The sequence below is a fragment of the Dysidea avara genome, chromosome 3 (genome assembly GCF_963678975.1).
Source record: "Dysidea avara chromosome 3, odDysAvar1.4, whole genome shotgun sequence".
NCBI lineage: Eukaryota > Metazoa > Porifera > Demospongiae > Dictyoceratida > Dysideidae > Dysidea > Dysidea avara.
In genome coordinates, this window is record NC_089274.1 from 4,030,816 (window position 1) to 4,048,428 (window position 17,613).

Below are 17,613 nucleotides of genomic sequence, written 5' to 3' on the forward strand. Positions count from 1 at the left end.
GTAACTATTTACCATTAATTTCTTACTGCTGTGGTTCAAATGAGCATCTTTATGATTACAGCAGTTCCGAAGATTCTGCATGCCTCTATCATTCTATACCATTTCTTCTTGTATACCCATATTTTTGCCAGGAATTACACTGCATAAACTCAGGGCCACCCAGAGAAATTAAGGGTCCCAGGGCAAAGAGTTAAAGTGGGGCCCCAGGGGCAAGGAGGGTTCCACTCTCTGAATCACAACTTCACCCAAGCTGCAAGTCGAAGACCAAAAAAAACAACAAAAAAGGTCATTATGCCCCCTCCCCCCCGGGGGTGGCCCTGTATAAACTACTTGACCCCTCAGAGGTTTTAAATTCAAATTCAGTTTCAAGCTCCAAAAAATAAAAACAACAAAAGCATTGCATGTTTGGAAAAATTTCCAGCATACAAACAGAACAATTTTAGTAACTCACAACTGTAAACATATTATGATCATTTGCTTAAAACATGCACTACTGTTGTTACAGTGTGATACCGTAAGTAACACTGACAACACAGAACTTGAGATAATCAAAACAGTAAAATTTCTGACTAATGTGGAACCAATAATTATAAAATTAATTATAAAATAATTCTCTATCAGATATGCACCTATTACATATTCACCATAATTTATATAGTTAATCAGGTATACCATAATAAGATTGTGGTTGTATTATAGTTATTTGTAATAGGTAGAATTCTCATCATGCAATCAAGTGCTGGTTGCACAGGAAGTTGGTTTGTACTTGTCTCTCCAGTTCAGCTAGTTTCTTCACAGATGGTGCCAGTTGTTCCACATGATCCATGTAAGCTGCTCCTATATGGACAGACAATTAACACACACTCTGTAGCCATGTCCTGGAAGTTTGACAGAGGAAAACTTTGAATAATGAGCAGTATTTTGTGGCAGTACATTACAGCTATTGTTGATCTATAAAACTCATCCACCAAACTTATTTTCATAACTCAGGGAAGTGTCCACAGTGGTTGGGACCAGCCACCATTCAAATAAAACAGCCACCACTACCACTCACCAACCCACCTCTTATTTACACAAGTTAAGGTCCCACACATTTTATCATACAGCTCTTGACTCCAGGGCCGCCCACAGGGGGGGGCAACTGGGGCATTTTGCCCCGGGCCCCAGCCTGAAAGGGGCCCCAGGAGGCCCCATGAAGGCCCCCCTGAATACCTGTTTAAAAGATTGATATACTCTAATAGAGCAGTCAGATCTAAATACTCTAATAGAGCAGTCACAGTATTCTTCAGAGGAGCAGTGTAGCAAGCTTATAGATAAGGAGATATGGTTGGTGATGGGTAGTTATTGTCATTGCCAGCAGGTTGTGACCTTTTTTTTTTTTTTTTTTTTTTGGTCTTCACCTTACAACTTGGGTCAAGGGCCCCACTTTAACTCTTTGCCCTGGGCCCCTTAATTTCTCTGGGCGGCCCTGCTTGACTCAACCATGTTTCTTGTAGCCACCACTATTCTAAACCTGGACGCAGCCCTGATAACTGATTTGTCAATGTTTTCCTGCCAAACTTTATTGCAGAAAAAAGATGAGGCGTGTTTATATAACAGAAATTAAGGCCATCTTATGTTTCATGGATCTAGTAGCGACTTGGCAAGTCGAAAAAAAGGTCAGCTGTACCTGACTGTTTTGTTGAGTATATATGACTGCTCTATTAGAGCATTTCAACCTTTACATTGATGCTGGAGCTCATAAGTCATCTTTGCTTCTAAACCATGATTGATTGTATAATCTACATTCATTTTAACACTCTGACTAAATGATCACATGACTAAATGATCACATGATTTAAATCAATTTTTTGGGTTTGCCATAAAACTACCACATTCATGAAACAAAAGTCATGGCCTAAGATATCCAGTGAGTCATGGCCTAAGATATCCAGTGAGCTCACAATCATTACTGTGGTCCATGGATCACTATACTATTACTTCAGATGTGTGGCATACCTTTATTTGATCTCTTTTGGCCATACACAACTTTCCCATCAAAGTCATCAGTCTCCACCTTCAAACTGCGATCTGTTTCAGGAATAGATACTCCAAGGTGTTCCTCAATTTCTGCCAAATACTATAGAGAATAGCATACCAAATTATGTAATAATGCAGTGTGGGGTAGTTCAGCTATAACAAATATCAAGGTTTTCAAAAGACACATTAATAAGTTGATAGAGGTTTATCCAACAGTCATGATAAGACAGCTGCTGTACAGTAGGCAGTATAAAACTTTGGTGAATCTGCAAATAATCTGAATGGCGAAAAAAAGAAACTTCGGCAATTCACTGTGTTTTGTCACATGTCACTATTCATTGCATATATGTAACATATGGTGGCTGGAAATATACTTTAGTGCAAAGCAATTAAAGGCTAATTTGCCAAGTTTTATACTGCCAAAGGTTTCTACTCAGTTCATTCAGTACAGGCTAGTAAGGATGACGCATGTAGATTGACATTTTCCTGCTAAAATTCTCACTTGAAATTTACTTGGCTGCATTGGGTAGTATAATAGTAATTAAAACACCAATACAACTCATGATCATTTTGATAAAGTTAACAAATCTTGCTTTATGTTTAATGGGACAATGACATACATAAACAGTAGTAAGCTACCGTGATAAAATTGTCTTCATTATTGACACTTATTGGATGCAATTTTTCTACACATTATTGCTCTTTGTGTATACCAAAATGTATGGAAAACAACATCAATTAAAATTTTTACAACTGATCTGACCTGTTTTTCATCATACCAGATGGCACATCCTCCACGTTCTTTTAAGTTGGTGTTGTTGCAGCTCTTGCCTCGACTGGGGCAGGAGTGGTACCACACCTTCTCCTTCACTGTGGATACCAGTGAGATGGCTAGTCCCATACGATCTGCTCTCCCCACTCGACCAATACGATGAATGTAGTTTTGTTTATCATCAGGCATTGTGACATTGACAACTAAAAAGAGGTACTTCATGAGCATTGTTACACAAAGAGCATGCCCGAACAAATAAGGAAAGGACACACACACTTACTCACACACCACAAACACAACACACACACCACATGCACACACGCACGCACGCACAAACACAACACACACACACACACACCATAAGGAATTCCATGTACATCTATACCCCTGGCAGCTACATCTGTACATATCAAGAAACGGACTTCTCCATCCTTGAATGCCTGCAAGTTAGCTTTACGTTCTTGTGGTCTACGGTCTCCATGAAGGCACACACATGAGTACTTGTTCACCATAGAACTGTGACCTGCACCATATACACAACGTTAACCAGAAAATTCCATTACACTTATAGGTAGTAGGGGAAAACTTCTCACTACCATTCCTTCACACATCCCTAGCCATTAAAGAATAGCATTATTATTATTATTATGATTTTACTGCTGAAAACAGTTGTACAAACATGAATACAAAATTAAGTGAAGGTACAGCAGCTGGTATACTGATAAGAACCATCAGTACTCAGAATTACATAACAGGAGAACAACTGAATTACAAGCATAAAACTAATTACTTAATTAATTAAACAAAGGGGTAATTGGAGTGGAACTACACTTGTGACAGGGATGTACAACGTGATAAGTACAGTAATTATTATTGTCAAACTTTGAAGTGAACAGAAGGTGTTGTTTAACTGTCGCTTTAGTGTTTCTGTTGACAAATCAAGAATCATTGCTGGTGGTGAGAAGAATTATAGTATTTCGTGTGGTTAAACTAGTTAAGTGAGATGAGGATCTTGTAGTGCTGTTGCTGTTAAAGTGGATCCACTTGGTGAAGTCAAAGTGTGAGGATGGATTCTTGGTGAATTTAATAAAAACAGCAAGTCATTTAGTGCATAGATAAACATGAGGAGGAGCATGGACAGTTTCTGTAGTCTGGTTCTGTAAGATGAAGTGTAGCCATTAAGAATGTATTTTGTAGCTCTTTGCTGAACTTTTTCTAGAAGCTGATGCCTTGAATAAGGTTGGGTTGCCAAATTTGAGAACAATATATAAGTTGCGAGTGCACCAAGGAAATATATAACTGCTTCTTGCTGCAATGAATCAAACCTAACTGTTTGCCTTGGATGCAAGACCAAGAGAGGTCAGCAGTTATCAATAATAAACTAAGGTCTTTATTATTGAGAATCTTGGCTCAATTATAAATGACAAATTGCGTATCACGGACTAATTGCTGGCTAAATAAAGATCTACTTGTGTAATATTGAAGTTTTCAGTAGTCTTAGCTACAAGCATACGCTTCATGTCATCAGCAAATATAAAAGGCAGCATTTCTTATAAAAATGAAGGAAGATCATTGATATAGATGATAAAAAGAAGAGGGCCAAGGATGCTACCTTGGGATACTCCAGATAGCACAGGTAGTACCTCTGAAATGGAATTATTAATATGTACACATTTCTTTTTATCAAAGAAGATAAGCATTAAACCATTCCCGGGGACCATAACTTGGTTAGTAAATCATTATGGGGAACAGAATCACATCCTTTTCTTATTATCAAGATAAATAGCATCCATGGGAGTGGATGATTTAATTACAGTATTGATAAACATGAGAATGAAACCAAACTGTAATGGCAAGACAAGCTTGATTACTTTGTCAACTACCTTTCCATATATTATTAATCTTTCCAAGATTATGGAAAGAATACAAAGTAGAGAAATTGGACAATAGTTCTTGATATCTGTTTTTAATGCTTGGGGTCCTTTGTTGTCTCAATCAAACATTCATTGCTTACAACATTTACATAATTGGGGTATGCATATCAGTGCCTCGTTACAGAAATTTGACCCAGATATATTACCAACCAAAATGGGCAAGTTTATTGTTGCAATTAAACACTTAGTTGGTGGATATAGAACACTATATGTGGTTAATTCAATTGATCCACCGATGGATAATGAGTAAATGTTTTGCCAATAATTCTGGGACTATATATTACCTTGGTCCAGTAACCAATGCATCAGTTATTGATTGCAGATTATTGACAAACAGTAGTAAAGGTGGAAAATAATTCCAGCTAATAAGCCACAAGCATAGAAAATGTACAATACAGGCAAAACATTAAACATACTCTTTACCTTGTTACCTAGCACATCGACTGGTTGTTCATGAGCGCATTAGCTGGCTGTTCATACTGGGAGCACATATGTTGAATACAAAATTAACTGTTACACATTAAAACATACTTATAATCTTGTTGTTTACGTGTACAAAGGCCTCTAGCTTCACTCCACAGATGGTCACTGATCTTCTCTTTTGCTCGATACAGAAGTGTGATACCTGCTTTGCAATGGGAATTATTTAGAATTACACATTCGTTTCAAGTCACCAGCATGAACAGGCATAATTATTATATGTTTGTGCCTTCGTTCAAAGGCAAATCTATCCCGGTTAGTACATGTCTGTAGGCCTCGTCGTTTTAGAGAACATTATTTATTAATTATTTATTTATGACATAATTTTAACCGCATTTCTTATTATTCTTAGTACTTTGTTGTATAATTATTGTTTTCAGGCAATCATAAGTGTTCAAATGTTGAAGTCCATTCAAGTTCTCTGTTCAAATACTTTAATAGAAGACACACTCAACAAACAATCTAATTGAACAGTCACTATTTGCAAGGGCATGAATTTGAAAGACACTCTTAATAACATGTAAACCGTTTTGTACAACGAACAACATATGTACTCTTGCTAATCAAATGATGCTCTTGATTGTATTAAGCTATTTCATAGACTTCTGGATTATGAATTTACATAGATAACACCATAGACCGAAGTACAGCAAAGATACAAGCATATTCATGAAGCAGCATAAAGAAATGGGAGAGGAAATCGCTTTAATAAGCAGCATAATGAAGGATATGTTTTCCAGATGTGTCAATCCTTGGTAACACTTTGTAGTGAGTACTATGGTAGCAGTGAAATCATGGTAGTAGTGAAGTCTTGATAATGACTATGAAGTTATGGTAAGTTTATACAGAGGCATGTGTAAAAGCAGATATATTTTCAAATTGTTTCTAATTCAATTGGAAGGTATAATAACTCTTTTGTTATGATTTGTATAAACAGTTCTGACATTGAAAAAGCTTCAAGGCATCAACAAGTGTTTTGGGAGGTGGCCAGTAGTAGTAGGGTCATGTCTTACCCAATAATGAACCACAATCACTCACCTCCATGTGACATAAGGTACTGCTCCATGTTGTCACAATCAAGTTTAGTACGACAGAACAAGATGGCCTGGTCCATCTCATGTTCATCAATTGCTCTCAACAGATACTCAGCCTTGAGTAGCTTCACTGCTTCTGAGAGCGTCTCTGTGTGTGTACATTCACATCTACAAATGAAGTTGTGAGACTGGGAACAGTGTACCTGCTGATCGTCTGCCAGGTTTAGTATCATCATGATAGTGAATACTATCAGTCTGTGTAAAACAAAATAAATATACATATTGTACCCTTGGAATGACATAGTCAAGGCAGTCTTATTCCTTAGGTAATGAAGTACCACCTTAGCTGTGTCCATAAAAGTATCCCTCATTTTACATAATAAAGTACCTTGATTCTTTTTGGCAGTTTGTGCCAGCTGGTATCACCAACAGGATCGACATAACATACAACATGATGGACTGTGTCCGGTACAGAGTCCTGCCCCTTCAGGTCCACCCAGGTAGGGAAGTGCATCAACTTGTCCTAGTGACATATAACAGTTCACTCTAGGAAACTAACAATCATTTACTCTCGCTTACTGCCAGTTTCTTCACTTCAAATGAATGGAGAGTTGCAGAGCAAACTATCATCTGTAAATGTAGCTTAAAATATTTAACTGAATTCAAGACAGTATTCAGATAAAGATCAGGGGTTCAAATGAGCAACCACAGAGTCACACCTTACAACTTGTAAGGTCTTACCTGCAGCCTTCTTCCAATTGGCGACACTTTGGGTATCTGCTGGTATATCTTGTCAACCAGACTGCCATATCCTTGAGACAATAGTCCATCCTAAAAGAGATGTCCCATGTGAGACTATTATAATATGATCAAGCAGTACTCACAGCTTCATCCAGGACAAAAAACTGAATCTGTTAAAAATACAAAGAGATGAAACAATAACAACAGTGAGGCCGTATCAATAATGAGGTTCCCTTATAAAATGACCACAAATACATAGCTGAGTTCAGAACCTCACGGTAGTCTTACTGAGGTTTGCTGTACTGTTCAAATTGTGTAACAAACACGTGGGGCATGAGCATAATGCTATGTACGACACTGCAGTCATGCCCAAGTCAAAAAAATGCAAACGTTGGTATTAATTAATGAGGTCATGAAATAAACCTTGACTATGTTTGAACCTGATTGACTATATAACGAGGTGGTCTTGCTTATGAGGCACAGTGGAACCTCTCGGTAACAAACAGTGGGACGAAGGATTTGGTCCTTTGTAATGCAAAACAGAAGTTCTTTTAGAGGTAAAAATGTATGGAACCAAACCCACTCATTGGTTATTATCCACTGAGCCCTAAATTCTGAAAGGTTTCTTAGTTGTAAAGTGAGGGCTTACATTTGACAAATCCAATTTTCCAGTGCTGATCATGTCATCAAGTCTGCCAGGTGTACCACACACTATGTCAACCTGAGAGGGGAGGAGTTGTGGAGTAATTGTACCACTATCATATAGCATTAAGTATACACTAACTCCATTAGACAGTGCTCTGATTTGATCCTTTGCACTATCACCTCCAATCACCAAAAGCTCCCTAAATAATAAAAACACACAAAAAAAAGCAAAATTACAACATTGATACATTGTACCAGACAAATTCAGTTGTAAACTTTGTAATTTCGATTTCAATGCTTACAAGAATTTATCACCCATGCATAGTACTTCACTCAGGACACTTCCCTCATAAAGAAGCTATGAACCTCCTGAATAATTGACAGACTTACCTAACACTAGGTGACTTTAGATACTTCTTGAACAATGTTATCTGGTCGTGTGTTTGCTGTGCAAGTTCTCTGGAAGGCTACAAGAAATCTTTTTACAGTCAGTTCTCTACCAAAGATGGACATACCTCAATAATCAGAGCAAATGGTGCCTTCAGGTTGACATGGCCTGTCTTAATCTGGCTTGCTCCAGCAGCTACCAGGTCTTGAGCTTTAGCTAGTCCAACAAAACCACCCTGTAGCGTAAGACAACACTCTGTTTTCTCACATGCAAACTGTGCACTAATATTTCTGTATACACACACGCACGCACGCACGCACGCACACAACACACACCTTTGGAGGGTACTTAAAAGGGGAATCACCAAAGTTAAACTGTATCTCAGCATTCTAAAGAACACATATTATTGGTCATGAATAATAAAGCAGCAAATGGAATCACTGACTTTCAGTGTCACTGCAGCAAAAAATGTGCTACCCTGCAGTCGCTTAGGAATATTGAACGCTTCACCAAGGTCAGCACCTACACAACAAAACATTTACACAAAGCATCAAAGAACTGAGGATTGACACAGTGAAACCTTAATACAAGGATCACATATTGACTGAAAATTCCTTGTCTTTACAATGTTGTCGCTATAATGAGGTGGTCTTACTAATGAGGTCATGAAGTACATGATAGCTATGGTTGGGGCCTATTCAACATGGTCATGGTCTTATTAATGGAGTCACCACTAGGTGAGATTACATTGTCATTTCTTACCATTCTTTGAAAAGGAAATAGTGAATACTTCCAAGTCCAGGAAGCAGCCGATGGTGTCTGCTTTACCAAAAGACTATGTGTGAGCATAAAAACTACATGAATTATGAGTAAGATACTTACAATAACCACTTTACTAACAAAAACTACTATAACAGAACTGATGTAATCATTACTAAATACCATATACAGCAGAAAGACCATTGTTTTCCCACCAGCTAGCTACACCATAGATTATTTAACTAGATAAGAAACTCATCACGTGATGAACTGTAAAACGGATCAAATTGTCCAAATCTGAAGCCTAACAGTAAGGATGATGGTGTTTATTTTCAATTACAAATCAGGCTTGGGTCAGAAAATTCTTTGCCTAGAGCATGTTTTACAAGTGCTACAATGACTTCAGGAACATATGCACTTTATTGGGAATATGGTGACTTTTGTGAATCTTTCATCATACAGTCCATAAAACCATCTACAGTTTGTGTCACGTTTTGCTGCATCCCATAGTGAGCTGAAGAGTACTCCTTTGTATGGATTAGAGCATAGCATTCATTTATGGAACAGGAAAATGAGCTCTAAAACTCTTGCAAGTAACAAGTAAGACACACTGATACTTAACCTGCGTACAGGGTCAAATATCTCTGGTTTGGCAGGGTCAAATATCTCTGATCTAGCCAGACCTATCACTGATACAGTGAGCTGTCCAATCAGGCTACCTGTTTGTTGAGGTCACCTGTATAAACCAGCCATTGTAAAAGTCCTTAAGTATGTACTTAGTGTACACAATGCTGAATAAGAAATTTTGGCCTAAGGGCGACTGGAATAAATAGATTTCACTGTACAGCCAGTGCTAGTGTAGCTAGCAATACTCACACCCACCACTGCTACAGCTAGCCAAACCCTACACTGCTCACCTCTCCATAATCATCAAACTGGCTGGAGGATGATTTTTTACCAGTTCCACCATATCCAAACCCATGCTCATCTTTACCTGTAGTAGAGAGGGGTATTATATGTGCCATGAAGTATGAGAGGAATTACCTAGCTCATGAGTGGCCTTTCTTGTAGACCAACCAATCCTGCACAATCCTTCATCAGTGACAGTAGCTTCGTAGTATACCTTCCCTGAGTATGTAGTGGGCATATAATATAAAAATTATGTAGTGTTCATTTGTTCATTCCTCCGTGTGTGTTTGCGCGTGTGCATGTGTGTGTGTATGCGTGTGTGTGTGTGTGATGCATGCATAGCATTGTATACAACTGCATAAAAACAATGACTAATGTTAAATTCACCTGCGCCAACCCCATGAGAGGAACGACAGCCCTCCCAAGCTCGTTGTTCGCGACACTGACACAGCAAACCATCTGGACTAATGGCTAAAATCAAAAAACACACCACAAATGAAGGTTAAATTAATGTAGTCACAGCATACCAAAATTTTCTCCTCTGTCAAACGCACTTAGAGTACACTTCTTTGACCCAGCGGCTAATTAACAGAACACACCATAATATTGGTCACATGTCAACTACAAGCACTTACCTGTGGTAAGAGCCCTCGGTGTTCTCCCCTCTTGCCGATCACGTAAAGTCTCGTGAACAATTTGAATAATGGGAAGGCAAAATGCCTAAGAAACAGGATAACATACAACACTCCTACATCTAAAGATCCTCACCCCAGTTTTTCCACTGCCAGTCTCAGCAGCCTGAGAACAAAAGTTAAGGATAATGGAAAGTTCATTAGGCCATCATTATTAAATTCCTTGTTTCCCGTCACCGCCCACATCAATTCTTAGGTAGCCGCACCAAATTTTAATTATTTGATTATAGATCACGTGAATACACTATTTCATGATGGAAGGAGACACAGAGTGACCAAGCTTTAAGGTAAATGCATTAGCTTATAAACATATAGTAGAAGGATGGAAGTCCCTCCACTCTTGTTCCACAGGGTGCATGGGTATACAAACCTGGCAGCCTTCAAGATCAAGATACTCTAATAGAGCAGTCAGAGACTGAAATAATAAGAGTCAAGTGTATAATTAATAGTCAATAATCACCTCCCACCCACATCAATTTTTGTTCTATTGGGTGATGGGAAACAAGCAATATAATAATGATGGCCTTATTATGCAGACAGTAATAATATGATTTATTAATGCCTTTTGGTACCACCCTGTCTTTTTGACTTTATTTTTATCCAAATTGGAAAGGGTGGCATCAAGAGAGAGAGAGAGAGAGAGAGAGAAAGAGATAGATAGATAAACGTCATTAAATGTACAATATAATTACAAGGGGTCAGGAGTCTAGTCCCAGGGTTACCAAGTTACTAAAAGAAGTACCGTATTTTGCCGGTTAATAGCCATGGCTCGTATAATAGCTGCCTTTGCATAGTGGCCGCAGGGTTGTCCTTGCTGAAAGTTATAGTAGCCGCAGCTATCAACTGGTCAAATACAGTAATAATAACTGGAGCCCTGGCAAGACAAAAATAATAAATAGCTACCTATAATCATACCAATAATTCAACAGATTGACTATGAGCTGCCTGCTGAAGTATGCACTCTTCAGTAGATGGCATACATTGCTAAGTTTTGTAACGGTCACTGACATGAGATGGCCTAGAGAGCCAACTTCAACTGTCACAAGATCAACTGAAAATCCAGCATGTTAAAGGTCAAGCAGTATTGAACTATAGCAATCTTCTTTACGGCTCCTTGCAGTGATGCTGAGTATTAGTAGCCGCAGAGTTCTAATACGACAATGAAATTTGTGGAAACTAGCACAAGTTCAGGTCTAGATATGATATGAGGTGGAATAGTACTTGGGGGGCTAACACTACCCAGGAAGATCAGCATAAGGCTTATAACTAGGTGGTAAATACTTTTTAAAGTTGTGAACAAGAACCTGAGCCATGAAGCCAAGTGATTCTCCCTTGATCAAGTATGGAACAACCAGTTAAAATGTAGAGTACATGCTGGATTAATGATTATATTCCAGTGAGCCAGATTCAATGGTGTTGGAAAGGTGTCACAAATGGCTCATACATCAGTTTTTTTTCCACAGGGGACATTCTTGTTTAGTCTTGTGTGGTCAGGCCATTTTTTTTCTCTTTGTCATTGGGTAGGGAGAAAAAAGGGTCTGGTCTGGTTCAAATCCCACAATTGTTTTGACACATCATGCAGTTATGTCACAAGTATGCAGTGTTTATGGCACCATGCGCTTAAACTCCACTGTAATAAAACTACCGTAGTACAACAATAATGCTTACTGGTGAATCAATAAAACACTTATAACTGATTCAATCATTGGTAGACACCAAAGCAGCTTTAGACATTGCACTTGTAATTCATAGACGCAAGCGACCACTATTTGAAAACGCATCAAGTTTCTTTGGTTACCACGGGTTAACACTACCCAATTATTCAGGTAGTGTCAAGACAAGTGTGGGAATCGAACTGCACCAGACCCTTATTTCTCCCTACCCAATGACAATACCATGCGAGACTAATTTTTGTTCTAGAGTAAGGCCCCTATTTGGTGATTATTAGTTTCTCATCCAGTCTTTCTAAATATTATGATGCGGGCGGGAGGGCATTACCATTAGGCCATTACAATATTAATACACTGATGTTCAAATTTTCCTTCTTTCCTCCCACAAATTAATATTGGTTTTTAGCTGCAATCATGCTCTATCGACTTCATCATAGCGGGATTTCAGTTGAATGTTGAAAAATTGCCGAAAATAGAATCCACTGTAGTAATTTGTCAAGGAAACAACAATTCTCCTTGTGATGCATAGCCTTAATTAAAAAATGCCGTCATGTTTCAATGCAAACTATGACGGTTTGGTATCACGTGTTCTTCTGAGCATGCACCGAGTAAATAATGGCTTACCATGCGGTAGCCTAAGGACGCAGGCGGTGGATGAGAAACTAATAATCACCAAATAAGGGCCTAACTATTTCCAGAAATTGATTCTGTACGGTGATGGATGCTAGGCCTGCACATGAGTACTTCCCCAAAATTTCTCACAGGTCCCTAGTGGGATAGCATTCACTTAATAAAATGTTACATACCCACATACAAGACACAAAACTAACTACACTACCCATGCAGGCCCTGGGGGAATACTTACCATTAAAACATCTCCTCCACCTAAAATAAGAGGCATGGCTTCTGCTTGTATGTCAGTCGGCAGTCTTAAAAATACAAGAAGGTACGAATCAGAATTTATACATATAAATCACAGACTTACAGCCAGTCTATATCTTCAATGGCTTGCACTATCTCTGGCATGACGCCAAGTTCTGTCAGAGACGAGTGGTATGTGCATTACAATGTAACCATTTGCACTTACCAGCAAAAGCAGTCATCTTGACTCTAGCTTTGCCTGTAGTAAAAGTGTTGTGCGTTTGCGAATATTAAACCCACTATCGAAAGCTTTTAGCTGAAATCATGCGTGCCATACCGGAGCTATCCAGTGTTATCCGTAAACGTGAACATGCAGGGTATGCAGTAGTCTCGCGTGCCAGACGGTTTGTGTGGGGGCGGCAAATAAACCGTCTGGTCACTGTTGCACACTTTCCGTGAACTCACTGGAATGCAATTAGATTACATCACGGCATTGTTTTTGCGCCAAGGATGATGCAATAATCGTTCCAATCACCTCTTTGAGCAGACTAAGACAATAATTGTACTGGTAATGTCCTGGTGACGTATTCGAAACATTGCTGAACGTCTTCCTAGACAATTCTGTCGTTTCACAAATCCGTAGCGAACCACGATCGTTCTTATACGAACGCTTTTAAGAGCCCTGTACTAGGGAAACAAAGATCCTAAGCCCATGGCGTTGTTAAACTTTCGAAAAAGTGATCTGTAGCCGAGATTCAGTTCTTTATTACACTAAGAATTTGAATTATTAGTGGTTGTTTCGTCACAGAGTGCGCGAAGCGATCTGATTGGCTCTGCCAACATTCCGGCAGTGGTCCCGGAATGTGTGCAACAGTGACCAGACGGTTTATTTGCCGCCCCCACACAAACCGTCTGGCACGCGAGACTAGGTATGCAGGGGTATGCAGGGGTATGCAGGGTATGTATGGAGAGCAGAGATAGGACCAAACCACTCAAACCTACTCATCCGTGTGTTTTGACAAATTAGATGATCTGCCAACTGAGTTGTTAGTTTTTGTCTCGGTTTTTGTAATGTCATTTTTAGCAGCCTGAGCATGTGAGAACTCTAACTGCTACCCTGTTGACTGAAGTATGCTCTCAGGTAGCTGTTGAACCAGAGCTCCAGCCGGTTTCACAGCAGGACTACCCTGCTTCTGCCAATATCCAAGATGGTGCCCGTCTTGACATCGCCATGAATGGTTTTTGGGGTGGAAGAAGTGAAAGATGTTTTGTGGATGTGCGGGTGTTCAACCCTCTGGCTGCTTCTAATGCGTCCTCATCACTGGCCTCCTGTTATCGGAGGCACGAGAACATTAAGAAACGTGCGTATGCTCAGAGAATTCGTGAGGAGGAGCATGCCTCTTTTACCCCCCTGGTAATGTCTGCCTCTGGTGGTCTGGCTCATGAGGCTTCTGTTTTTTATCAACGCTTGGCTCATCAACTTTCAAACAAGTGGGGCGATGATTACTCTGTTGTCATGGGGTGGTTAAGGTGCTGTCTATCTTTTTCTCTCTTGCGGTCCTCCATACAATGCATCCGCGGAGCCCGCTCATCCATCGGTCACTATGTTAAGACTCCCCCAATTGTGGAGCTGATTCGGGCAGAGTCTCAGTTTGCCGTGGACTAAGAAAGTCCCGGTTTGTCCAGCACAGGCCATTTATGTGCTGGGGGTGGTAGGCAAGGGCAGTCCATCAAGCCCGGGTAAAAAAAAAAAAAAAATTAAAAAAAAATTAAAAAAAAAAAAAAAAAAAAAAAAAAAGCATGTGAGAACTTAAAGTGAAGTTGCGATACGTTTCACGAAGATTGCGAAGTGTAGATGAAACACCGTCACTTTGGAGAGAGTTAGTGTGGCCTTGGCACCACACTGGTGATGTGAACAACGTGTTGAAGGTGTGTGGACAACATGTGAAACGACTATTCTTTCCTAATCATATGACATTCTCAAAACTAATGAAGATATTAGAGTATTGTAGTAATGTGATGGAACTTAGTCTACCAACAACCATGTTAGACCCTGTCCAACTAAAAAAGATTTTACTACACATGAAACATCTACAGAAACTAGACATTCAGTGGGGTGATGATACTGAGTTACGAGAGCTATTTGGAATGGACTTAAAGGAGCTCACCATCAGAACAGACGAGAAATCACCATCAGGGTCCTATCAACAAACTGGACCCTGGGAACCAATTGAAGATTGGATGATTAAAAAGTTTGTCCCACAAAAGTTAAACGTTATTACTTTACACTGTGATATGTATTCATCAGAATTCTGAGATTTTGGGTTGCATCAAACTCCAAGTCACCAGCTGGTCACTTTGGCCATGTAAAGATTTGTAGACACTGGAACACTCCATTAAATTTATTTCCTGTTCTACTGGAATTTCAGTTAGACTTTGGTCAAGGAGTGAATTCTCCATTTGTAATGGGCACCAGTGTTGGAACACATCAGGATAGTTTATTAATGATAACTGATTGTGATAATGGTGGTAGGATAGCATGTAGGGCAAAAGTGAGATGTACAGTTGCTCCTGTAGGAATAGATAAGGATCAATTAAATCATACCATTACCAACCTTGAATGTGTGGCCGAATTTGTTATTAGCGCTTTATAGTGACCAGCACTGAAGGTCTAACAGCAATATGCGCTGCAGCCTTAGGATTACCTAACCTAATTGCAAGGACTTAGACTTAGTGACTTATAGCTGATGAAAAGGTGTAATAGAAAAGGGGCCAAAGTAAGGAAGAAAAAAAAATCCCTCCAACCCCAGGATTCAAACTGCAGGTCACCCAATGTCTAGTCGGGGCCACACTCAGTCTCCTCCAGGAGGGATGGATTTTCTTCCTTAAACCTAAAGTATTTATTGTAATTTGTTATGAGATCTGATGGGTTTGATTCCAAACACTTGGAACAATTAGCTGTTACATGTCCTAACCTTCAGCGACTTGATGTGCGTAATAACAAATCTTGTTTGAACAATTTACAAGGTTTACAAACCATTACCAGTTCCTGTCACAACCTACAAGGACTAAACTTGTTGGGTATACCAGTTAGTGAGGTGGAGGATCAGACACAATTGTGGGAAATATTAAGTGATATGAAGTTGACCCACTAGCAGTGGAGCTGTGTCTTTTTCACACATTTTACATGCCAGCAAACAAACCATTAATTATAACAATAGACTGTAACCAAATACTGTAACTCACTTACTCGTGGAAATTTCAGACAGTTATTAAAAAGTTTAAAAAATGGGTCAACTTTTTGTGTGTGAAGAGTTAACTTTTCACAAATCCAGTCTTATAATGTTAGCTGAAAATCTGAACATTTGCATTGCACTATATATATATATAATAGCTATATGTCCTCTAGCTATATATGTTTAAGTTGTGGTTGTCTATTTATATTATTGCTAAGTGCAGTGAAACCTCATGCAGTGGTTATCCAAACACCTAGTCCTCAGATAACTGAAAAGTCCATTAACACTACACACTTGTAACTTTTACTACTCTCACTGCTCTAATAGAATGCTCACTACTCTAATAGAATAATCATTTTTGGAGTTCTATGTTATGGCGTGTTATGCTTTCTTTGATGACATGGACCAGACTGTTACGGTTTTGTCTTGCCAGGGATCCAGCTACCTGCTGTGTTTCAGGTAGTTGTGTACCTCTGAGTCTAGGCCCCCCTTACCTTACCTTGTAGCTATTCCTGTATGTTGTCATTATCATGACGTTCACTATACTACTATATAGATTGAAGCAAATTTTTTGGACAAACAATTGTTTGTACATGTAGCTAGTGAGACATCAGTATCATTCACTGACATTCTGGCTGACTTGCTACAGAATAGAGGGTCTGTTTTAGCATCATTGTATTGCTAAATAACATGCAGTATAAGTGTATGCCTAGAACTTAAAGAAGAGAGTTTCCTTAAACCCGTCATGCTGATTTCAACTGAACACAAAAAAATTGTGAGGGAAGGCCTGAGGCAGTCCTTCTTCAATATAATACAGATTGTGAAACTGATGTGCTATATAAAGAAGTCATCACTGCATGAGTTGTGTTTCATCAGTTAGGTATATACCCACCATTGGCCCAGGCTTGGGGTCAAATACTTTGAAAAGTATTTAAATACAAATACTCTGAAAGTATGAAATGCAAATACTTATACCTAGGATGTATTTCAAATACAAATACTTTTAAAAGCATTTAAATACTTCTAAACTATACTTCTGTACTTTGATCTGAACTACATGTTACACAACAACCCAATAGTACACATCTGTTTTAACATTGTTCTAATAAAATTTTGCAAGTGTATGGTAAAAGCAGCTGACCACTCATAATAGCTTAGTAACTAGCTAGCTACTTAACTTTTTAAATACATATCTTATAAACATATATTCCTCAAATTGTTTGTCAGTTAAATGGCATCAATCAGGGTGAAAGACTTTACCTGCTATGCTAAACAGTCTTTCTACGGGTACTGAGGATGCAGGTATGCAGAGAAATCTACAAGCCATTTTGGCTAAAGGTAGAAATTTTGTTTGATTTACTTTCCGAAACACAAGTGGGTCTTCTTGTGGTATGCAGGGTGAAAGTAAGTACTCTGTTTAAATCCTTGGAAGTATCAGCAGTTGCAGAGTCAGACTCATTAAATCACTGAAAA

At 38.9% G+C, this 17,613-nt stretch overlaps 2 protein-coding genes across 2 annotated transcripts; one reads left to right on the top strand and one right to left on the bottom strand.

Annotated features, from left to right (window-relative positions):
• Nucleotides 1-570: 570 nt before the first annotated feature.
• On the bottom strand, nucleotides 571-13,252 carry LOC136248962 (ATP-dependent RNA helicase DDX1-like). The gene is made up of 26 exons (XM_066040837.1): nucleotides 13,131-13,252; nucleotides 13,029-13,080; nucleotides 12,909-12,972; nucleotides 10,450-10,479; nucleotides 10,317-10,401; nucleotides 10,209-10,262; nucleotides 10,069-10,152; nucleotides 9,817-9,900; nucleotides 9,690-9,766; nucleotides 8,776-8,848; nucleotides 8,459-8,535; nucleotides 8,349-8,402; nucleotides 8,141-8,248; nucleotides 8,016-8,092; nucleotides 7,765-7,825; nucleotides 7,630-7,701; nucleotides 7,124-7,150; nucleotides 6,981-7,070; nucleotides 6,819-6,869; nucleotides 6,628-6,762; nucleotides 6,443-6,494; nucleotides 6,244-6,387; nucleotides 3,150-3,314; nucleotides 2,783-2,994; nucleotides 1,999-2,119; nucleotides 571-837 (listed from the first exon to the last, which is right to left on the bottom strand). The coding sequence occupies exons 1-26, from the start codon at nucleotides 13,144-13,146 to the stop codon at nucleotides 725-727; spliced, it is 2,178 nt and encodes a 725-aa protein (XP_065896909.1). The 5' UTR covers nucleotides 13,147-13,252; the 3' UTR covers nucleotides 571-724.
• Nucleotides 13,253-14,712: 1,460 nt separating this feature from the next.
• On the top strand, nucleotides 14,713-16,165 carry LOC136251666 (uncharacterized). Its single transcript, XM_066044115.1, has 2 exons — nucleotides 14,713-15,156; nucleotides 15,213-16,165. Exons 1-2 carry the CDS (start codon nucleotides 14,876-14,878, stop codon nucleotides 15,556-15,558), a joined length of 627 nt encoding a protein of 208 aa, XP_065900187.1. The 5' UTR covers nucleotides 14,713-14,875; the 3' UTR covers nucleotides 15,559-16,165.
• The last annotated feature ends 1,448 nt before the right edge of the window (nucleotides 16,166-17,613 follow it).